General features: G+C 29.8%; 2 protein-coding genes across 2 annotated transcripts in view; both read left to right on the plus strand.

Moving 5' to 3' along the window:
* The window catches only part of LOC132922079 (uncharacterized), a 191503-nt gene extending 179592 nt beyond the window's left edge, over positions 1–11911 (plus strand). The window contains exon 5 of the mRNA XM_060985408.1: positions 7211–11911. Coding sequence (XP_060841391.1) covers positions 7211–8418 — 1208 coding nt within the window. The 3' untranslated portion in view covers positions 8419–11911. The remainder of the gene's footprint in view (positions 1–7210) is intronic.
* Positions 11912–16472: 4561 nt separating this feature from the next.
* LOC132932223 (D-erythrulose reductase-like) overlaps positions 16473–26908 on the plus strand; it is a 33754-nt gene continuing 23318 nt past the window's right edge. Inside the window, exon 1 of the mRNA XM_060998496.1 lies at positions 16473–16773. The gene's annotated coding sequence lies outside the window, so the exon portion shown is untranslated. The remainder of the gene's footprint in view (positions 16774–26908) is intronic.

The following is a 26908-nucleotide window of genomic DNA, read 5'->3' on the forward strand; positions in this document are numbered from 1 at the left end:
CATATTAGGTACTCAAGCGTATTCATAATAATAGTATTTTGATAACGAACTGGATTTTCCTCGAATCGTTTGTAATGTTTGTGTTAAAGACTGAAGTATTAGATTCACGGTATTAATTTCCAACGAATTTTGAACTATTTGAATTTCTCAAAGTTCAGATTAATCGAGAGTTAAAATAGTCCGTAACATTTCATTTGCAAAATACAAACGTGATATGATGCTGCAATTGTCGCGTCAACTTTTTACGATTAACATCCAAAACATCAAATACCAGACACTAATTTTGTTAAATATGTACAATTTAAAAATTATGTTTACGAAAACTATTGTTTATATGGTATGCACACAATATATTATAATATCTATATAGGTACGTATAGGATAGTTTAAAATTTAAAAATAAATTATATAAATCAAAATTTTAACGAGTAGTTTCTAAGTTATTAATCATAGAGGTACTGAATATAACAGCCCTTAAAAATGGTTTTACCAAAATATAAAATAGATATAATGTTTAATCTATATTTATTATCGTTCATAAAGAATATTTTAACACTCGTTTCCCATTACTGTAACATAATTCTAATCGTTTTCATCATGTACGGTGTCTACGAAAACTATGTTACTTTATGAAAACGTGATATAATGCCATACAAATTGCATTATAAATATCATAAATTGTAAACGGTTTAATATAGTCTGTAGACTGGAGTACCATCGAACATTGTCGTCAACGTGATTAGTGTTATATTTAATACATTAGTTATTAAATCGATCAGACGATTTCTATTAACTACTATAAGTGAGCGATATGACGTTTAGTTAACCGTAGGTTACGTTTAACTTACTGTAGTAAGTTACATATGACGGTCGCAATTTGGATTAAAATTTCAAACACACTAATCGTATTCTGCAGTTACGGAAGCTATATAAATAATTATACAGCGTTTGCAATAATCATCAATAATATTGCATTACACGCAGATATTACACATTATATATTATTGTTGTTTTTACTTCACACCGTTTCTTTACAATAATTATAATTTATAATATTTATATTATAATATATGATATGGTTGTGCGTTATAATATTATAGATATAGGTAAATGCATAGATTGCAGTGATGTAGCTAAAAAGCCTATCCAAAACGCCGTGTGGTCATAATTTTGTCATTGAAAAAATGCACAATGATATGAATACCTATTATAATAGGTATGACAACAATTATTAAACATGATATTTTACTGAAACTTAAACGACTACATAATATTTGATATATCTTGTAAGTTTATTAGTTTTACCTTGAATATTGTTTATTTGTTTTATATATAATTGTGTTTATTGTCACGAAGTTGCAAATCAGATATTATTATCAAGAGAACATTGCACCATACCAAAAAAAAAATGTCCCTAAAAAAACGTAGGCACATAGATACCCCTCTATTATTCATAATTACTGTTATGAGTGTATTAAATTTAAATTCAACGATATAACATTATATACGAAAAGCGATTCCAAGCAAAGGTCCGTCAGTCTATATCACGATGAATATTTCATGATAATATGTTTTTTGTTATACATATAGATATTAATAATCATTTATTATACTTTTAGTATTACGGTAGGATGACATCATTTTTTCGAAACTATTGCATTTAATTATAATAATAATATATATTTAGGTATATTATATTATAACAACTTAATATATAACTCAAAAATATAATAGCATCTTTCTGTAAATACCGTAAAACAGACAAAATAAATTATATTTTAAAATAAATCCATAAAGTCCGTGCGTTGTGCGTGTAGTATAATCCATAATAATATAATATACGTAAACGTTTAAAGTTCCGCCAATAATGTTTTTAGAACAAAATAATCGTTATTTATCGATAAAATAAGTAATTTTATCCATATTAGAACTAGAAAAAGTATTTATGAAATTCTAACTACAAAATAATTTGCGTTTTTTTGCGATTTTAACGAATTTTGTTAAAAATTTTAAACCTTGGTATAAGAACGAAATATGTTATAAATTTCTAATTAAATTTGGTCAAAATTCTAACCTAAAGTATTGTAAAATTATTATGACAGTGGATTTCCGATATTTTTCAACTTTATATACACATCAAAAAATAATATAGACATCATTGTAACATCAATACATTATCAGTATTAATCACTCATCACTAAACTTAAAAATTAAAATGCAACACTTAATATTCTAAACTTTTGTTTGACCATATTATAAACTGTGCCTGTTATATTTGTAGTTTGTACATCATAAATTGAATGAAAAATTAAATTGATTAAAATTTAAATGTAATTTTACCTGTGGAGTTTATTGAATGAGTTCCCAATTGTATATATAAATATATAAGACCTTAATTAAAGGAATATGAAAAAAAAAATGTCAGTTAAAAAGAATAACAACAATAATAAATATAAATATAAATGACTACTTAACAGTCTCATCTGAAAATGATATTAATGTCACGACACGCAGTATTATAAAAAAAAAAACTAAAAAACTATAAATAATTAATTGATCTTTGTATGACGTTATTTTTACAGTTAAAAAATGCTATGTACCTATACATTTTTATTTATATATTTAAAAAAAATCTTTAAACACATTCTCTAATTTTTACGAGTAACTTTTTGTCCAACACCCTGCGCAACAATAGTCTTTTATTGTTGATTGTGTGATGCATTTCTTCGCCTTTTACGACGAAAGGTCGTTTAGAACGATCGTCACGGTTGTCAAAATATCACGAGCTTCGTCTGGTGATTGATATATTTTTCATTATAATATCGTACACTGACGGGCGGCATGTACAATACAATGAAGTAACTATATATCTGTGCGAGTCAAATCCTAGAAATCGGCGAAATCCTCTGAATCGAGAAAGTTTAAGACAAGCGCTTCCGTTTGCCGATACTGGTTTAATTATTATACTGCAGCGTTCTCTCCGACAAAACAAATACCTGGTAATCGTTACCGCCTCCGACTTGTTTTAGTTACGTAAAATAAAAAACTAATCACATAACAATATTATATATTCTATTATAATATGATTCGTTTCGAACACGAGCAGGCGATTAAAACGATCACCGCCCTCGTTTATCACAATATTATTATAATAATATAGTTAGTAATGCCAACGATATGCTCGATTTATATCATAATATATCTCATACATATACGTATGCAGTATAAGCCTACGCATTCGCGAGCACTTTGTGTATAAGAGCGCTCGCAATCGTATGCGACTCACGGCAACTAATTCCAAATCTGCTTTTATATTTACGTGTGTGTGTGTGTGTGTGTGTGCGTGTGTGACGACGCACTCGTAACTGCTGCAGATATACCTATTGTATATTATTATTATCCATCAAATCGCACAAAAGACCAAGACGCGCATGTTTATATAATAATAATATTATTTATTGTTCTATCGCTCTGCGGATTTTCATCAATAAATAATTATAATATTATTGTCTGCGGCGATGCTCTCCATATCCGGGCAACGAGACCGTATTCAAACGTCATATCCATGCGCGGAGATAGCCGGTATCGGATCAGCTTTGTTTTTTAACCCCCACGTATCGCGGAATGCTGGCTGGACCGCCGTGAGTTTCAAATGTCCCGCCGCGTCTCACTCGTCGATGGCCGCTGTATGGTTTATACAAATATAATATGACCTAAAAAATATGCTCTCTTACGCGAGTAAAAAGGTCTGTACGACATAATATTATAATGTACAGCTATACACTAACAAATAACATGTGTTTTGCCTTAATCTGTCTGTAAAATCCACTGCGAAATTTAAACAAAAAGTATACGCGTACATAATGAATGTAACAATAACAACAACAACAACTACTACAACAACAACAACAACAAAGGCATGGCATTACAATAATAATATGACGTATAGGCGAAGAAACGCCTAAAGTTAAAATGTTTATATATCTATACGATATACATGGTATAATAATTTGTCGGTGAGGTTAAAATGTTTTCGGGGCTGGAGAAACATAATATTAATACAATAATAATAAAATGATATAACAAGTGAATCTTTTTCCCGTGCGCCGTCCATGCGGGTTGAATTCAATTTGAAACAGTATATGATTATAATTGTAATGTGATGCGATACGTCATACGAATATAATAACACAATATCGTCGTAGTGTTACACAATAATTAGGAAAGCGTCGAGTCATGTGATAATAGTTTGAAATAGCTTCTTTATACAAAGTTTCACCAGCATCGCTTGAAAAAACACACACATTCTACTCATGTATACAACTCGATAATCTAACTATAGTAGCCAGTAAGTTCGTTTACAGACGAAATACGACGAATAGTGATTCACCAAATACGCACACCACTTTTTTTCTACAATAATGCTGTTATTTAAAATCTGTTTTTGGAATTTTTAAATATACCTAAAAAATATATAGGTTAGGTATAGGCTATGGATCTAACCTACAACGATTTATAATTTTTAATGATTAATATTGATTTATCGACATTTATAATTTTTAAACATGGTTTAAGAATAATAATAAATACTAAATTTAATGTTACCTATATAATATAGTTTATATTTTTATAAAACTATTATCCTAAATACATATATTTTAATAATTGATAAACTACTGATCCAAATTTATAAATTAATAGGTACATAATATACAAATACTCAGAAAATTTATTCACTTAATAATTTACAGTAGAAAAGAAGAATTCTTATTTGAAAAACAGGAGATTGTGTCACTTCAGAGTATTCCTTAATTAATACACAAAATACTAATAATTTGAATAAATTCATTATTAAAGGATAAAACTGGTGTTGATTATTAATATTTGTCTTTTTTTTTTAGTTATATCCTGAATATAGGTACATAATATAGCTAACAAGATACTAAGATAGTTTACATTTAAATCACATAGATATTACAATTGTTATATTATTCTGATATGATGGATTTAAATGTTAACGTATGATTTTAATTTGATGGTAGACGATAAAATCTAACCAACAGAAACAATTTTAGAAGAAAAAAAATATTTTTCATTTGTGTCTACCTTAAATACTTAAAACGTAAACGAGACATGGCTTAGATATTTTAAAAATCGAAAATTAATAAACAAGGCTATGGTATGGAAATAGTATAATAATTTTTAGGGACAAAAATAAAATGCTACATAGGTACTTTCAAGTTTCAAGTTTAAACCTTTAGTAAAATTAAAAAAACACTAAAATTGTACCCCTTGATTCCACGTATATCACTCTGCAAAGTGGGCGACAAGTGACTTTTAATAATGGTATACGTGCATATATTTCAAACGCTCAACAATAATTTTATTATAATAATATAATTATAATGTATTATAATCATAAACGACGAGGATAAACGTTGAGTATTTCGGAAAGCAGATTTTCACGACGGCTCTTTTTAACAAAAAAAAAGACAGTGGTTTATATAATATATTGTACAGTATGGTTTAATTATATGAAATATGTGCGTATGACATTTTTAAAAATCTTTTTGCGAGTATAAACCACAATAGGTCGTGTTAAACTACTTTTTAATGGCAACAAAAGGTTTACATTTTGAACATCCCACAATATGTACATATTTTCTCGTAAGTATATTATATATATATACATATATCAATACCATGCATCCAGAGCCCTAATTTATATTATTTATTACTATATTATCCATTGAATATCTGTAAATTTAACGTTTCATATAATATTATCATAGTCTACTTAGTAATATTAAATCTATCGAGTGAGGTGGTAGCACATTACAATTTATGTTATTATTTATACCATATTATAATACGCGATCGAAAACCATTAAAAAAAAATATAAGAATAGTCAACTTCGTATTTTCTTATCATTTTTATCTAGTGGTATTTTTTTACGAAACCTTTATAATATACAATGATGATTAATCTATTTACTGTGGTCAAGATTTTTATTAGTGATGATAACAGATTTTTTTAATAGATCAAAATATGTTTTTAACACTGGTCCTTTTTTTCTTCCTAATAGTAAATAAGTACCTATGTATATTTTATTCAGTAACGCATACCCGAGATTGAAGGGTTGAATATTTAATAATTTAATAAATTAAAACTATTAATTATTAACTTCTTTCACCTTTTACCTTTTGGATTTTAGTATACATATAAAATACATAAATCTATATATATATATATATATATATATATATATATATATATTAGGTAAGTTTAACCAATACAATGTACTCTATTACCTAACAGCAGATTAAAAATAAAAACTTCAATATATGAAGAGTGAAGACTGCTGTCTCTTTATTAAGACAGAATCAATATTGATAAATTTATATTTTTTTATTCAAACTTTTTAAAGAATGTATTTTCTAGTAATTGAGTATTACTCTGGTCGTAGTTAATAATTATTATTGTTAATTACGCCTATAATACGTGTGTAATCTTATCATGTCAACAAACAAATAAAAATAAATTTCAAAAAAGTTGGAAATATAATATATTATTCTTCTTTTTTTTTTTTTCACGGCTGTATAGAAATTTTAATATTGAATGCTGGTCAAAGCGTTGGAAAATGATTTTATTTCGTCCAGCAGACAGTATATATAATATTTGTCCTCCCTCTATATAGGGTGGTTAATTGGAAATCCCGCTATGCGCAGCAGGCAGAAAAGTGGCAGTTTCCTGAAAATTTTCTGTCGCCCAAATATAATCTGACGTGAACTAACATCAAAAATACTTGCTGCCTGTTGATAGGTCACTTACGTACTGTTCTGTATATAACATCAGTCTGGTAAATTTAGACACCGATAACAGCAAGTTCGTTATGTAATATCGACTGCACGAGTACAGAAAAAACTTTAATTTATTATTACAAAATGGCATCGGCAGTCTTAAGCGAATTGCAATCCAAAATTCTCACGAAATTCCGCGTTTCCACCTTTGCACATAAGTTTATGTAATTTGATATAATATGATGAAAAGTCAATAACAAACAGAAAAATACGGACATACGGCGGCCTACGTTCGCCTCCTCCCCCCCCCAAAAAAAAATGACTCGCTTCGTTCCATCACCACCGTGTACCACTTATTGCCCCTTATTAAAGTAACGTGTACTTATAACATATAACGACTTGTTCGCAGGACTTATACTTGCGGCCGGCCTGTTCGTGTTCGCTTCCGTGCTCAACGACAGCTTCTCGCCAGTCGTTTACCAATCGATGGACGGCGGTGACGGCGACGGGTTCGACGGCGAACTCCGGTCCGAATACGATTACCGATACGGCTGGTCGTTCGTCGCGTGCAGCCTGGCCTTCCTGGCGTCCGAGGCGTCGGCCGTGTTCACCATCACCGCGTACTTCCGGCGGCTAGAAGACCGCGTCCAGTACACGGCCGTCAACCGGAAACCGTCGCTGGACACTCCGCCGCCGACCTGCGGCGGTGACCGGACGTCGTCGGCCTGTCCTGCGGACGGACGTGCCGATTCGCCGGACAGCAACGCCGGTGCCGCCGGTGCCACGACCACTGAAACGACGTCGCGGTCGGATCAGTCGTCGTCGTCATCGGCCGCTGTGGCGTCAGGTCGCCATCAGTCGGCACAGTGCGTGTCGAGTGGCGCCGGTGGCGGTGATCAGGCCGCGTCGTCGTCGTCGTCGTCGCCGGGCGGTGGGGCGGCGGAATCCTGCAGCAACAGCGCCACAAGCAAAACGCCGCCCGACATATGTCCGCCGAAGATCGGCTGCGACGGGTCGACCTCGAGCGGTTCCGGCGGCGTAGCCACAGGTTGCCGGTTGCCTGCCGCCGCGACGTACTGCAGTGCCACGTTAAACCACCCGCACAAGTCGCAACATCAGCACCACAACCACCAGCAACAGCACCATCACCACCAACAGCACACGCAACACTACAGGCAGACGCTGGCGGTGGGCGGCAACGGGTCGTGTTACGAGGTGGACACCACCAAGCCGTGCACTTGCACGTCGGCCGCCACGCTGACCACCAAGCGGTACGCGACCATCGCCGGCGTGGCCAGGCACAACGGCGGCAAACAGTACACGACCACGACGACGACCGCGTTGACAAACAACCATAACAATAACAACGGCAGCAGTGGCGGCAGACGGTCCGCGGCCGGTCTGGCGGCTATCAAGGAATCGGTGGCCAGCCTGGCCGACCACCACTCGCTACAGCACAACAGTAGCCATCACCACCGGAAACCCGATCCGCCTACCCGACGGCTCAAGGCATCCGTCGGCGGTTACGTCGTGCCGCAGACGCCCATCGCCGCCCTCGAAGCGCTCGACTGTCCGCCGGCCGCTGACCCGCGGTTAGTCGTGCCCAGTTCGGTATGACGAAAGTGTCGCGTCGTCCTCGGACAGGATGAACACGCCGTCTGACGCGTCGACGCGACGGCCAACCGCTGTTCGTGCACATGCGCCCCCGCGCCGGCCACGGTGATGCCGAAACATTATGCCGCCACTGTTATTTCATATAATAAACTGTTATAAGGGCACATCTCACGCGTGTAATATTGTCATAAACGCCCTGCCCTCCCTACCGAAAAATAAAAATTGTATTTATTATATGTAAATCGAGTACTACGTGTTATACCTACTTACAAGCGTGTTTGTGTCAATGCTATTACGGTGAATTACGTTATGTCGGAATATTAGTCGTTATTCGCTCACAAAAAAAAAAAGGAATTATCGTGCAGTTTTAGTGATTTACGCTGATAACCGTATGCAATTGCAAACATTTTTAATATTGAAGATAACAGATTGTGGACAAATTTCGAATAGCCCTATATTGCGTCCTAAATATGAATATCCTGATTGCATCCAAATGCACAATACATGACATTATAATGTATCGAATTTTAGATAAAATAATTATAATAAAAACGAAGTTTCATAAAAATACAATGTTACTCGTTTAATTTTTTACACATCATTACACAAAAATCATTTTATTTTAATGTTAGTCGCATAATTATACATATTTAACTCATAATAGAATAGTTCTCTTTTGTATGAAACAAATTAAAAATATTTAAACGTCTTAATGAATATAAGCATGCTTGGCATTGTTTTAAACTTTCTAAAAATTGAAATATCGTGGATGTGAAGTATGAAAAAATAAATTGAATTTCGCACGAAAACTTTATACCCGTATTGTTAGAATATTTGTGATAAATATTGTTAGCTCTTGTAAATGAGCTATATTATATTTATATCAAAATACATAAGATGCAATCAGGATATTTATTTAGTTTTAATAACTTTTAGAAACAGTATTTCCTACGTATATTGTAAGAGCCATAATTAGGATTTGAAAAAACACAGATAATATTAGCTGAAATAATACGCTGACAATGCATTCTATGTATAAAAGATGATTGTGACCTATGACCATATACTATAGGAAGTATATTATGATGAAACGTAAAAGACAGAGTGGATCCTTGTTGGACATGCAAGGACACGAAGTTATGAGATTAATGTGAGGATATCAGAAACGTTAGCTGCGTCACTAAGAAGGGAAAAAATAAAAAAGTATCTGCATCAACACATGATTCATTATAAATTATGATTATAAATTGTATTTTTGTAACTGAACAAAGCAATTTCTCAAAATAAACGTACCGATTAAGATAGACGTCTAACGAGCAATGTGATAAGGTGACCACTAAAGTGAATTTCAAAAATATGTAATGTTTGGTGAACCTAAATGATAACTTTATAACTTTATCGGCGATATCAAGTACAAGTATAGTGGTGACTCTACACAGAAGGATGATACAATCGAAAATGATATAATGACAAAAAAACGATATAGCCTATTATACTTTATCGACGGTAGTTTACTGGATACATTATAATATGTATCTTTAATATAATGGCTATAAGCATTAGCATGATCTGGGGGGAAACTATCCTACCAGTTATTTTATGAAGAGAAAATATTGTCTTTTTGCGTAACAGATTTTTTAATTTTATCGCATAATACAATCCACTCCCCCCCCACCAAAAAAAAAAAATTAAATTAAAATTAAAATTAGATTCACCTCAAATTTCACCAACAGTATTTGAAGTTACTCAGCTATAAACGTAAATAATAAAATAAATAGCTGCAGCTAGTGAAGAAAAACGGTTAGACATAATGGATGATGTGATTGAATTAGCATATGGTAAACAGTTGACACTGTGGGGAAGTAGCTTGGAAAAGTTGTGTTGAGGACCCTTCAAAGGTAGAGCATCGTTACCATTGCAATAATAAACGTTGTGTCTGTCGTGGAATTGAAAAGTTATGTAATAGTAAATGTCACAACAGTACTTCTTGAAAAACAAATAAATTATAGTAAAATGTAAAAGTAATACGTTATTTTAGATTTAAAAGAGTAACTAAATCACGATAATTACTTAAATATATTTGGCCAATAACTTAAATATCTAGTCTATTACAACTTACCCATGTATTTGTTCAATAACTTTAATGACCTGCGAATAACATTATTTTCCGTTTAACATAATTCACCGTATAACATACATATTATTATACAATATTATAAACATTCCGAATTGTCGAGTACTTAATCGTTTGTGTAAACATCGCTTTTGCTCGTCACGCCTCCAGCATTATTTTCACCCGCTACCCCTTGTACGCGTTTTTTCCTTTTTCCCGAGCAAATATTTTTCTAAATGGTTTACAGGTTACTGCTCAGGATGCGATAGAAAAAAATAAAGATTTTTGTTTGTTTTAAACCAACACTCAAATACATAATATATATAAACTAGTTCATTCAGATGGTATTTTTTTCTTTGATTGAAATTGAAAAATTAAACTATAAGAAGTGGTGCATTGGTAAAATAAAGTGTCATAATAAAAGTAAGCGCAATCATTTTTAACTGCAAACAATTTCCGTTTTCAAGAATATTATAACACTGCCCTTTCACTATTTTCTGTTTAGCTTTTACATAAATTATATAATAATTAATATACAAAAATATTAACATTCAATAATTATAACTATACACAATAAATGAATAACTGATTTATTAGGCTATTTAAAATATAATAGTTAATGGCTAAATAAAACGATTCAATTATACATATAGAAAGATAACCTATCAAAAATAAAAAAATATTCCAACAAAATAACAACATTTCAAGCGGTAAATAATATGAAATAATAATAATACAGTTGTTTTTATTTAAATATATAATAACAATAATACATATACAAATGTCCCATTTTTAGCTAAGAATACGACATTTGTCATACAAAAATAAAAGGACTACTACTGGTAAAAGACGTTTAATCGTTTTTACAAAATCATTTACGTATTTACTAAAATAAATTATTTTTACAAGTTTAGATTTGTTTTTTGAAAAACAAAAAATTGAATATCATCCTATATTTTTGTACAGAAAACTTACTATTAATTAATAATTACACATATTTAAGTGAAGTGTTTTTTTTTATAAACGTATATTTAAAAGCGTAACAGACTCATATAAAATAATATAAAAACATTTATTTGTAACGATTTGAAAATAAGCAATGTCATCATTTTACACGCCCACTAATACATCTCTGTTGGTGGTCATTCGAAAATGTTGTAAATAATTATTCGAATGTATGATAATGATTATAATTATTGAATATAAATAACACTTAGTTTTAGAAAAATCTAAAATTATTATTTTTAACATATTATATAACATATTGTTTAATTTATAGTTTCTATTGTTGTGTATAAAATATGTATAATAATACTATATCTATAACGAAAGTTGTCTTGAAAATATAATTGTTTTACGATTAAATAAAATTTTTATGGATAATTGTGATTTTTAATGGTGTTTTTAAACGGAAGTTGAAAATTGAATATAATTATACTCTCAACACAATTTATTATATTATATAATATTATATAAATATATTATATGTTGCGTGTTTTGAATATAACATATTATGTTCTTACATAGTATAGTAATATTATCGGAATAACCGTGAAACCGTGATCGAAAAAATAGAAACATTTAAAAAAAAAATGGTTTCATATAGTTGTAACGTGTACATTATACATATTTATTATTACTAATGTGTACGTTATAATATACTATTGTACAAGATTAATAACGGTAATCAATATAACCATGTAACCTTAAACCATAAATCGAAATTCTGCCTCTAGCTGTGACATAATCAACGTAAGACCAAATGTTCAGTATAAGACGTTTGATTACGGTTGTCGACCACAGCAACTTTAAAAATATTAAACCCTCCCGATGAAAGGTGCCGATTTTTGTCACATTATTTATACAATAACGTTCGCTGTGTTTCCGGAATACAAAATGAGAAAAAAATTCTCTGTTAAAATTTTCAAAATATATCACGGACGAATTTGATTGATTAGGACATTTATTTTTCGAAAGTATATATATATATATATGTATAACTATTTAGATTTTTCGTTAAAAATAATATATATATCGGTTTTTGTGGCCGTCGACATCTGGTCGATCAGATGAGTGATGGTGTCTCTAATTTTAACTCTTCATTATCTAACCACTGCAGATTTACAAAATAGTCGTCAAAAGCGGTTGAAATATTTATCAGATGGACACGTTGACACAAATATAATATTATGGTACAGTTGTCATCGGCAAAAATTGTTATCGCTAATGTATATAATATCGATATTGAATTTTAAATCTATAAAATAACCGGCCGCCTTTAATAGCGAATATTTTCGGTATATGGGCACCGAAATAATTATTATATAGTGGTATCAATTCGATTGTCCGACCATTTTTTTTTTATACATTATATATTACGTTATTTAATTGAGTTGCAGTTGATTGGATTTCGATTTTTCAACAATTGTGTATATAATCCGAGAATCGTTTAAGCTTTCTATATTCTATACGATTTCCCATTATTGCTTGATATTGTTATCATAATAACTTTTATGTTTTATTTATATATTTTTAAAAGGCAACTTATATTTTTGTTTTAATACTCTGAACTCTGAAGTAAAAAAAATATTTTTTTTTATATAATTTCTATACACAAACACAAATATTCAACGAATTATTAATTATTTTAAAGCATTTAGGTTTAGATGAACCATTCCACATCACTTCATAAAATCGTATATTTTCCAATAGTATATGTTAATTAAAATTATAGATTGCTAAAATCACGTAGATAAAAAAAACTAAAATGAATTTATAACCATTGAAACAATATTAAATAAAATTAATTTTAAAGTTATGCGTTTGTTGTATGATTTAAAAATATTTCCTAATCATCTTGGAAATTATATGTAAAAATTTCTTTTAAACTTCCACTACCTTCACCTTAAGTGTATTATAGATACAAATATACACGTATCTTCCAAATAATTGAATGTAATTTAATTTAATTAAGTTGTTTATAATACTAAAATGTCAATGTTTATTTTCTGATAACGTCCACGTACAACAACATCGGACTAATGGTTAATTCACTATGTGTATTTACATTTAAGACTTTGAGGGGTAGCTTATGAATTTATGATAATCCGATAACGGATAAGAAACGAAATTTAGGTACACCTATACTCGCAAACCTCGTAGTTTTTGCCAGCCATAATTTAAAATAATTGTGTAAGCAAAAAATATCTAATACGTTTAATGTGTATTATGATATACAACAATATTTACCTAATCATAAATGATAATAATATTTGGATGTCAGCCGATTGAAAATCAAATCTGCGTCATTTAGCTATATATAGGTACTTAAAAAATATACTTAAAAATATTAACCGTTATTGGTTTATGATTCACCTGCGTAAAACGTATGATGAACTGCAGAAAAAATCATTCAAATTAATAACTAGCCGAGACGATTTCGCAAAAATCGATTCAAACTATGATCTTCAGCAAATTCCACAAATATCGCAATCTCTCTGTAAAATTAACAATATTACTGCACAATTGAGGATTATTACACTCGTTACGTATCAACTGCGTCCACCGCGATAATATTATATCACGCGGCTGAAATACGCGAACCGTATACAAATCGGTCAGATTATTTTTTATAACGATAGGGACTGCTAAAGATATAATTTTTTTTTTCTGTATTCTCTCTTCGTTCAGTCGTAAAAACACGCTCAGACTTGTTACAAGTACACGATCGCATATATAAATGCCCCCCGCGGGGTTATAGTTCTTATTTGAAATGGACGCGAATACGCCGCGATTAATATAAGTACCTAACGTTATATAATTTATATCATACCCGAAAAAGGCAATAAAATTTCGGGGCAAATAAACGTTTCGTTTTTAATGAAATTCATTACCGCCTGTAAAGTATCAAATAATTATACGGCGGCTGCACAGTCGCATAAAATCGATTATGCTGTGCGTATTATCCATCATTCGGGCAGATCTTTTGCGATGAGAATATTTTAGAAATACCAACATAAATCTGAATGTGCATATACAAGAATTAAAATATCCTCCATTAAAAAAATGTATATAAACATTGTCGATTTGATTTCGTATTCTAATCCGCATACTTGATCTTGGATTCTTGGCCCGTGCTATCCGTAAGTTATATGCATATTAATAGTGTAAAGTATCAACGTTTTTTAAAAAGTAAAAATTCTAAGTAGTCAAGTCCCAATAATGAGGTTGGAACGATAAAAATTAAAAGAAAGAAGTTTGGAAAAAATATATCGGTATTATAATTATTTATATATTATGACTAAGGGATTCTAGCACTCATCCTACTTTTCATCTTGAAATCTAATATCTGTAATGTAAAATATTTTATAATGCAATTTATGAAAGATAAAATAATATACAAAGGTGTTTTGATGTACTTAATAGAGAGATAATGTAACAAATTATAGTCCACCTATATGGCTTTGTCGATTTCTAAATAATATATTGTTTGCATATTATTATTAATTAAATAATGAGATAAGAATTAAATTTGTACTATATTGTGTTACTATATTAAAAAAAAAGTATTTCCCGTTATTTAAATTTTTTAGCGAAGTGATGAATGTGTTATACGTTATGAATGATTTTAACAGATATTAAAAATATTGTAGATATTATTTTGTACGATAGTAACGATAGTAATTGGTATTTAGCAGTTACATACCTAATTTATAGTTAAACCTAAACACTAAATAATACTAATTAGTTCAAAAATCACCATTCCTTCCACAAATCTTTTGAAGCGTAGATATTGAAGCTTTCAGTAAGACGACTTTTTGGAATGGTATTATTAAGTCTAATAGAGATTACACACGGCACCATGATAACGGATGAACCATGATTTCCGGAAAAAAAAATAATTTTGAAATTTGAAATATATGGTAATATTCTAATGTGATGGAGATATTAAAGTGTTTGTATTGATGAACTCTAAATTATAATTGATAACTAATTTAACTATGCCTTGAGTAGGGTCGAATGATATTCTCTGATATACAGAATATACTTCGATAATATTATTACTTAGTATACCATTTACTAATCATAATAATCGCGGCGAATTATTTTTTGAAAATCATGGTTCATGTTATTACGACTGAATGTGAAGTCGCTGTTCTATTAACACCGCATCACATACGACATTTATTTATGGTTCTAATATACTGGATTTTCAATAATATTGATGTTTTTTTATCACGGTGGTTTTACACGAGGAATTGATAAACCCTATAACCTCGCACCACTATCGAGTTGGAATAATAATGTATTTCAACTTTACAGTAATAACCTGTAATATCAATTGTTTGATAACTTGAATTGACCAATAGGGGAGTATCATTTCAATGGTCAAGTGAACACAGCAGAAGTGGAATAACACTTTTAAAGAGAGGTCCACAACCATTGTTTTCTGTATTTGTGTCCTGTATTCCAAACACAACACGTTATTTTGAACGTTCCCAATCACATATTATTACCAACTGGGCAACCATTACCGTATTCACCTAATAAAATATTATTACCACTATTGTATCATCAGTGAACCAATCTATAACTAAAATGTAACAACACGGCCAAAAGCTGAGTATATTCAACTTTGTGGTATCGTATTGGTTAATACGTTTAAATTTGTATAACCACAATTTGGTAAGCCCATTGACAAAAAAAAAGAATTTTACCCATCACGACTAGTTGTGCAGGTACTCTCTTTGAAAACGTCGTGATACGCTGCTGGCAGGTATGACGGTAAGACCACAGAAATAAATTATATTTATCTGCGGGACAGAATTCTCTGACTAAGCGACCGCTGATATCCGTAAATAATATCGTAAATGGACTCGTTCTACCGGCAACCGCAAATTATTTTACGTCAAGCACGAGACGTCAGTCGGTGTTACACCGGTAAACGAGTCTGACGATGGCGTGCGTGTGTCTTCCGCGGACTATTTTCTGAAAATCTCATTTTCTCTTTTCTTGTCGCCGTCCGCGTGTGCGTGTAATTTATTTTAATATAATATAATATTATAATAGCGTTATGCAGTGCGACGAAATTCTGTCGAAACGAGTGTCGTGCAAGCGTATTTGCGAACATCTACACTTCCGGCGACGTAGGAAGTCTTATATTATACATTAATGTGATCAAATAGACCGAGGAACAGGCCGCCCGTTGCCCGAGGATTACGCCATGCCCGGAGCGACGTGACAAGGTAAGACGCACATCAGTCACTTATATATTGTATTTACAGATTCTTTGTATATAAATAAGGATAATAACTAGGCGACTTAATATTCGTATTATAGTTTAGCCTCTCTATACGACCATAATTCGAAATTATCGTATGATTACAATAATATGATGTCACAAGTACATAATATGAGTATAAAATCCTAGTTTTATCTTGTTTAAATAATCACTGTAAGACTACGGGTATACTGAGTTTTGAAGACTACTAAATGTCGTATTTATATAATTAGATGTATTTACGGTCTCTATACAATTTCGGCATCATTTTATAATAAACTATAATATATTTAAGTGCTATATAAATTTATCTATACTGACTAGTGAGTAGTGAATGTGAGTAGACTACGTGTCTTTTAATATATACCACAATAAACCACGAATTCTAACATACGCAGCTTATTTAATATTGATTTTGTTTTCAGTGTTAATTATTAAAATATAAAGTTTTCATAAAATTAAAAAATCATTAGTCCAGTAGTACCTATACTCTAATCTGATATCTGCCGAATTAACGCGAGGAATTACTGTATTTTTATATACTACATATATAACCGTGAACAGTTATTTTTATAGTAAAAGACGGTTCTATTCGTACAACCTTTATGAGTTTAGGCCTGTATGTATGTTTATTGTATTTTATATATTATTACGATGTAGTCGGGTAGTTGCATACTAGAGTGTAATGTATGGCAACCTTTTGTAGGCACAATACGGCTATAACAAATAATAAATATTAAATATGATGTATTATTCTACATTATTATGACGTCGCTTTGTATTATTTGTTCATCATACAGTACGTACATATACAGACCGTATCGCGATTATCTGTTACGTGTTAAAATTTAAATTTGTGAAATTTATGAAGTAAAAGAACTGCAAACGTGCCACATTATACGATCAACGTGAAAAAAAGAAGAGATCAAAATGGCCATACGAGTCTTATGCCTAGTATAATAATATTATTACCTATGTATTTCAACTTAATTAAAAATATAATTTTTACAGAGAAAATTAAAAATTCTAAGCATGATTATTAAATAACCCAAATTGGTAATATACATATATATAATATGAATGTAGTAATATGAATTTGGCAATATATACATTTTATGAATTAATTTTCTCTATTCTTGTTAATGTAAGTCGAATTTTTCAAATTGATTTTCTAAAAAATTAATATCTATAGTTCGTAAAAGTGTCTATAAAAAATTTTCTAGAATGAGAGCTTTATAATATAAAGCTATATCAAAACAAATAACAATTCAAACTATTTGTGTGATGTACAAAATAGTTTAATATCTTTAAAATACTTTTGGCATTTGGTAATATATACATAATTGTAAAATGGTCGATTTTTTTTTAATCAAAGTAAATTTTTTCATATTATAAATAAATACAATTCAGCAATCGCACTCAGAACTTAATTTAAGCATAGCTTGTAATGAAGTTCTTGAGTTAATATTAGTTATAATAGATTTTATTACGCTTACACATTGCAATAACTGAATATTTTAAATACATTTAAACAAATTATACAAATTAATTGAAATAAAAATGTAGATTAAAAACAATTCATAAACTTTATTGTGGTCTATATGTTGTAACAATACTATTAATTCACAATACTATATACAATATACATATACGTATTACTCTCTTATGTTTGTTATTTTAATATTATATTAAATTAATTTTGACAAACTCTAAATCAAGACTTATAAACTTATTATATGTTATTATGTTATCTGTGCAGTTTTTATTGAGGACGTAATCATCTTCGATTATGAAATAAATACAAAATATATTAGGAATGTCTATTGAAATATTATTAGTTGCAAATCCATACAAAAAGTAAAAGCTTGTACACAGACGAGTTGAGTTTAAACAACATTAAATAATAATAATAATAATAGGTAATAATAGAGTCCATAAAGATAATACCTAATACAATTTAAATTAATTTCAGTTTATCGAAATAAATTAAAAGTAAAAATAAAAATAATAAAAAATTGTGTTCAAAGATATCCAATTTATTTTCTTGTAATTTAATATTATTTATATATTTTTATAATCCTTATAAGTTATAATTAATTCGATAATCAACTTTAATACCTACTGTTTACGTAGGTAACAAAGAAATGCCATTAAAAATTGAATATTGGTACCTAAAACTATCAAACAATTAATAGAAGCATCTATGTGGCATTTTTGTTTTAAATAAGTGCTATAATTATGATTGTTGTTTAATATTCTCTTAAATTAACTTTATGAATGTATAATAAGACAAGACGTATATATCACGAACATCAAACAATGTACTACATTGAGCTCGTTATAAATTAAATTTTTTAAATAATAACTTGGATTTTGGTTAAATAATTATCAAAATTGATACATTAATATAAATAATGCTGCCTAATAAATATAATAAATGTATATACGACACTTTATACCAATAAAAAATTAACATAATACGAATTATGAATTCTAAGACGTAAAATGTATGAAAACTAGTCGAAGGTTAAGAAAATATATATTCTAAGTAATATAAATAAAAATTACATTAGGGTTAAGATTAATAATTAATGCGTAGCTACTAATCATAGCAAGATACCTTTTTTTCTATGACAAAATATTTTAGTTGGTTAGAATAAGAGATATGATGATTTTTTTACTGTTCTAAACAGAATCAGTGACAAATATGAATAAAAAATATTATGTCATAATATCCATATGGTTTTCTTACCCCAACTTGTGAAGTCAATTGTAAGCCACAATGAACCTCGTGAGATTTAAATATATACTTTTATACGTATAAGACTTATACGACTTGGAAAATAAAACATTTAACTGGATTTAATGAAAAGTATTATAGGCTCCTTTATATACCAACGTAATATAAAGAAAAAAAAATTAAACCTTGGATCTCAAGTTGCTTACACGTATCTGAGAGTTTTGAATACTCCTATATATTACTGATGACGGGAAATCTAAATGATCCAAAGTTCAAATAATTCAGAGTTTCGAGATCCGTATTTGAGATATCTGTAATCCGAATTTCCATTAAACGACTTTTGGTTTTATTTTTATTTTCTGTTAATAATCAATTTCACATGAGTATAGAAAGTAGTGTTATACTACTCAATAAACAGTACTACAGTTGAATATACATGATGTGACTGAGATTAAAATCAGGAAATATTATTGTAAATTTATTTAATATTTTAAAATGTTATTTTTCTACCACAATAATATAAATATTAAGTACAAATGTATTTAATATGCACATAAATTATTATATGCTACGTTTAAAAAAAAAATTCAAATAAAATACTTAAACCTTTTGGGTAAAATTCAGAGATTATTGAAACAGTTACCACATAAAAGTATACAAACTTACCTTATTTTCCGATCGATAGATACATGGCATTTTTCCATAGCCCACAAAAGAGTATTGATATAGAAGGAAACATCGTTGTTAAACCAACATATCCTTATTTTTACTCGGAACATTAAACAATATGCTTGAATTATTGCAAGTTAAATGTATACAAAACTTTTTTTGGTGCATTATGATTTATGATAATAAATAATAATACTCTTAGTAAATTGAAACATGGGTCGACGAATCTCATGAATTTCTCGTTAGTTTTGCTATAAAAAAATATTCAATTTAAGAATTCATATCCACAGAAAATATTATATTTATCGGATATTTACAATAATAACAGATAGAAACTACAACAGTGTGACAGAGGCAATTTCCAACAATTAATCGGGATTTTTCTTAACTAAACAATAAATTTATATCGATATGGTATAATTTACTAATGGAAAATGCGACAATAAATATTACCTAGTTTGTTCTGAAATAGTTGTATTTTTATTATATGGTCCTTTTTCATTGTAAATTTCAACGATATTTTTGACCCATAGCGCGGAAAAAAAAGAAAAAAGTCCTCTATTACTAAACACAACGCTTTTTAAAAGTTAATATTTTCTACTTTGAAACAATCGCGTTAAAAGCTTTTAAAACGAATTGTTATTAATATTTATATATAGCGATGGATGAAAAATAATGATTTTTATTTTGCCCTGTTTGATAATGTATAATCTTAGAATGGTACATACGTTAAGTTACCACATCCCTGAAATTTTTTTTTATTTTAAGTGGATTAAGAAAATAAAATTCTCAAATATGACGTATAATTCAATCATGTTCATTCAATGAATTCCATGAATTGGAATATGAACCTTTTTTTATGTTTAAAGACACTTTTTATAGTAAAAAAGTATATATTGAAAGTAAAAATGTACACAAAAAGAAAGAATACGATAATGTTATACACAAGGAGGCTAACCATCCAGTGATAGAACCCAACGTTAAATTTTTTTTCTATTTTGTAATTATTTTTGTAATTTTATTCTAAATATTAAGTTAAGTTAACCGTCATTCATTAAATGAATCTCAACGCCATTTTCAATTGAGTTGACAAGGGGAATTTCCAGGAAGTGAGTTTGATGCAAGTTCAGCAAATAAAGGTTTTGAATTCGTCTGTAATTTGGAGTGAATTTTTTTATAATGATTTAAGACTAACTGATTTACTGACTCTATCTGTATACTTAATAAAAAAAATAGTTGTTAGTTAAACAGTACCACGGTAATTGTTTTATATGTAAACGTCTAAACGCTTTTCTGGTGAAACAGCGGTTATATATTGTATAAAAACTTGAACAATTATTTATTATTTACTAGCTGTCCCGACACGGCGTTGCCCACGTATTGCAAAAATATTGAGGGCCTTAATCGAGATAAAAACTATCATATCTTTTAAGTTGGACCAAAATACACAAAATGTAAAAAATGTCATCAATATCGGTCCAGTAGTTTCGGAGTTTATCCCGGACAAACACTGTGACACGAAATTTGTATATATAAGATTTACAAAATATATTGTTGTTCTTGATATTTGGTCCACAAAAAATAGATATATTAATATATTATAGATTTGTGATAATAAAATATGATAATTATAATTATATATTATATTATAATTTCATTTCATTTTTTGTTTCTTAATGCATGTGTTTCATCTAATATAATATTTATTTAAATAAGCCTTTTGGCTTTTTCTATTCATCTTAAAATTCATAAATAACTCTCTTACATAAAAATATTGTTGGAAAAACTTCACGAAAAAATTGTTATGACTATTAATGGTTTATGGTTTATTGGTTGGTTGCTTTTTGTTATTGTAATAAAATGTAACGCGTTGCAAAATCCATTCAAATCATGAATTATTTTTCTTTGTATCCATTTATATAGATATACGTGCTCAATGACGAGATATAATTGACACCTACATGGCAATATGGCTACATACAACAGTTCAACTTCTCCAATTTTTCTTTTTACATTTAATATGAAATAAATAATCTATTCAAAAATAAGTACAATAAACATATACAAAGGTATTGCTGGTTAATGCTTAATATATGTATAGCGTAAGTGGCTTAAAAGAGAAGCCTCACAGTCTCACACAAACGACACTTCAGATAATATTTTATTGCAACTCATTGGGATTTTAATAAAACTTGATTCTCGGTACCATAATTTACTCGTACGTAACTACGTAATAAACTTAAAAAATAAAATACACTTGTTGTGCGTGTTTAGCGTACATACAAAATGGGGCCATCGCCGACGGGAGATTATACGATTTCGCAGCGTCTCGAGAAAACTTTGTTCCGCGCAAAATACTTCATACTCGCGCGTTAAGCCACCTACGTTAATTAAACATTTATATACAAGTATAAGTCGTCGTCTTCATAATATTGTATTTATAAATAATTATTATAATAATGGGTTTGCGGTTAATCTTTATTTTTAATTTATAATCGTCCGACGATGATAAACGAAACAATAACAATACATAAGACATTCCATATAATCTTAAACGCATTTACATGCAATTAAAGGTAGATTGTTAGATAAATATTGGTATGAATATTTATCAGGACTCGAGAGTGATAACCATTAGTATATCCAAGGAGGAAAATAAATTTTGGAAAAAAAATGCAATCAGCAATACAATATACTTTACAATCACGTTGTTGGACTTTATTCAAACCGATTATATTGTGTTGTTCGATAACAAAATGAAAACAATGAGTACATTATGAAAATTAAAAAGGTATAATGTACTTAATGTAAACAATATATATTAATAGTTTATTATATAATATGTGTGTATAGTAAATACACACATATTTAATGTGTTTATAAAGGCACAATGAAACCACGTGAATTCAATTTACATAACGATATAGTTAACGCGATTTGATGGAAAATAGTAATCATAATATTGTCGTCCAGAAAAAAAAATGACATTTTTAAAATCATTCATTTCATACTGCAGTAGTTACTTAAGTGTAGTAGTAGATAAACCGATTTATATGAGCTATCAGTATTATAATTTATATTGATCGCACCAGAAAACACAATAATAATATATTATTTATTTTAGTATTACACTCTCAATATCCTCATCAACTGACACCATTCATCTTGTGTATGTATATCCGGTAAGAATTAATTACATAATTTATTATATTTAAAAAAATAAACCCAGATTTTTGATAATTTGTCATGTTGCCATTTTTATTACAAATTTTTAAAACATTGTTTATAATTTTTAATTAAAGACAAGATACTTCAAATTTACTATTATACAGATTTATTTTATTTATGAATAGCCTACCTATAAATTGTATAAAACAATTTTTATTTGGGTATTTTTTCCTAACCAGGTTTAAATGGTACCAAATATTATGATAAATGCACTAGATTAATTCAAAATTCCAAATCATTTAATTTAAATTATATTATAAAGTATAGAATATTATTTTGCAGGTATAAATCACTAAGTTTTAAATAATTGTTGGTTTCAATTTAAATAATTGATTTCATTTTACTTGAGAACAATTATTTCAACCATTATTTTAGCTGTTTAGGTATCAACAAAAAATATGGTAATAAAATATTTGAATTGTTATTTCAGACATTTCAATTATTAAAATTAATATTGTTTATACTTTTACTATAGCTCTTAATTTAACAGACTAAATTTTTAGTTATCAATCACACATATAAACACAGAACTTAAATACATTTTTGAGTAATTTTCTTTCCAATTTATTTTATATAGAGTCCATAATAGTAATCTATGATAAAAATTCGTTCATAATTTACGATTTATTAGATTTGATGATTCAAAAAAATAAAAATGTCTAAAGTATTTGTCATCATATTTTTAAACATACTACATAACTCGAGCATTGGGTATTTCGATTACTACTAATGCACCTGCTTTCTTTTAAACATCATGCTGGACGTTCTTAATTACTTTTATTCAAATAAATATTTTCATTTATTTTCTCTTTAAAAAATTCAATATATTATATATAATATGTCATTCAGTGGTTCTCATTTTTTTGGGGTATTTTCTAAAGTAAAAAAAAATAAATAATTAAATTATATTTTATCTTCATTTGTATAATTTAGGTGATTATAAAACGGATCGATTAACCTGTCAAAAGAAAAATAACAAATTTAATAACATTTTACAGCAATAAATTAATCTAAGAGCAGTTAAATGAGTTTTTTGGCATCTCAACGTTATTCACTTTACTCCGACATAAGTTTTAATGAGTGACAAGAGTATAGGAATTTAGTTTCTTTGAATTTGACTTTCTGGTACACTATGCTGTCAGTAAAATTAATTTGTTTGGGCGATAAATAATACATACATAATAACTAATATCGGGGTCCAAAAAAAGAAATTAATATTTAATTATGAATAGCGACTGCACATGAAATATCTATGGTTATATGCATATATATATTATATATGTAGCATATTGTAGTCACATAAAGCCAATTGCGGTGGTCGGGTAGTTGGATGGTTGCATTTCGGTAATGTTTGGTGAGTGAGGATGGCCTTTGGGTAGACAACGGTGGTGGTATGGTGATGGTAACGGTAGTACGGGTAGGTAGTGGGCCTGAAGCGGAGAATTGTCTACAAAAGGTCCAAACTTACCAAAGGATATTAAATTACCCAAAGGAATTTCGCACTGCGTTCAGTCATTCACTCTCTCTCTGTCTCTCTCTCTCTCTCTCTTACTCTCTTATTTCTCTCTCTAACACTCTAACTATCTTTCTCTCGCACGCACACGGACATTCTGTTTCTCACTTTCCTTTTTCTTTCTATCTATTTGTCCATCCATCTGCGAGAGTATACACTCAGAATATCCTGTTTTCCGCCAGTTGACACGGACAAGGTTCATTGTTTTACACGGGAAAATATCCTTAGAGGTTTTATCACACCCCGCGTGTAGCGGCGCCCTGGTTTCGATCGTTTCCATTTCCACACCCCTGCGGCGGCCGACACCGATGAAAACACCCGTAGCCACTACCACCACCACTTTCAACCACCGCCTAGGTGTATATATATAATGTTGTATGCGTACACGTATATTTCTGCGCATAACGAGACCCTGGAGAGCCACACGTACGCGTGAACTAGGCCCGCGGATAGCAATAATTTTTATAGCCCACGATGAATAAGGCACACAAAACTGTGCAACGAACGGTCAGCGAAGTTTTACAATGAGTTTCCGAGTATATTATATATAAATTATGATGGTGAACAATACGATACCTCGACACATAATATTATCATATAGGTAGTACAATATAAGAGCCGCGGTGACATATACAACTACACAAGTATATATGCATTTTATTTTCTGTTTTTATTTTTGTTATTATGCTACTTTTTTTTCTTCGTATAATATATGCGGAGCGCTTACACAATGAGCTTAGGGACCGGTCTCGTGTAGAAATTTGGTACAAAACGCTCGTAAAACTTGATCCGGTACCCTGAATCCTTGACATGTACGCACCACCGCAGAATACAGAGCGTGCTACGAAATTGCCGAAAATGTGAAAAAAATCAATAATCATTTTAGTTAACATTTTGCAATATATATAGTATAAAGATAGTACTTGGAATCGGTTATCACGTATTTCACATACGTGTCCAATACTGAATACTGACATCGACGTACTTTTAGATAGTTAAGAATATTGCTGCGCGATACGTACTTTCAAATGTCCCTATAATAGGTACATATTATTTAAAATGTGACGATTATTTAACGATGAAGATGTTTATGTTTATTTTCATACAACGATTAATTGTTTACAATATTTTTTCTTCAGTTTTATTATCTCAATGAGAACATAAGTTAAATAATGATCTCCCAGATTAAATAAATTATGAATGTTAATTATAAATACAAAATATGTTATCACATCATTGAAAATTCAAAGTACATATATACAAGATAAGTAAAAATATATTTGCAAAAAATTATTATAATAAATAGTCGTCTCATATTGATTGTTCGTCTTGAAATATGTGTCAGCGGGAGAGGATTATAATCGACCGCAATCAGGATAATAAAGAACACGTGAAAAAAATCTATGGGTTTGGGTCGTTTGAAGCACGCGCCGTGGAATATAATATAATCAATTATGGTAATTTGATAATAAAAAAATTTCTCTGGGTAATTAATACTTGATGTTACCGGGACAAATCAGTTTTGTATAAAAAACACATTATAATGTTGATTATCGACATATTATAATATATAAATATATCTTCAAAAATTAATTTACCTCTTTTAATTTTTCAACTTAAAGGCTGTTCATATCCAGCACACTCGAAAGTTTTGAATGGGAAAATAACTCCACGCGTTCAATAGGCGTGGTCCTGTATTATAAGCCCTATGCAAATGTGCACTGATCCCTAACCAACGAACACTTTACAACTCTTTAACTTTTCAACAAGGGAGAGTACAGTTTCTCGTTTTCACGTTTAACAACCACAAATGTCGGCGGTATGTAATGCGAAAAAAAAGTTTGAATTCTCTCCTCATGTATGTGTACGTGTGTATATACTTATATATATATATAAGGTTTACACTTTTACACTGTGTAAAAAAATCAAAAAAAAATCAATACCTACTAG

The sequence above is a fragment of the Rhopalosiphum padi genome, chromosome 1 (assembly GCF_020882245.1).
Source record: "Rhopalosiphum padi isolate XX-2018 chromosome 1, ASM2088224v1, whole genome shotgun sequence".
In the NCBI taxonomy this organism is placed as follows: Eukaryota; Metazoa; Arthropoda; class Insecta; order Hemiptera; family Aphididae; genus Rhopalosiphum; species Rhopalosiphum padi.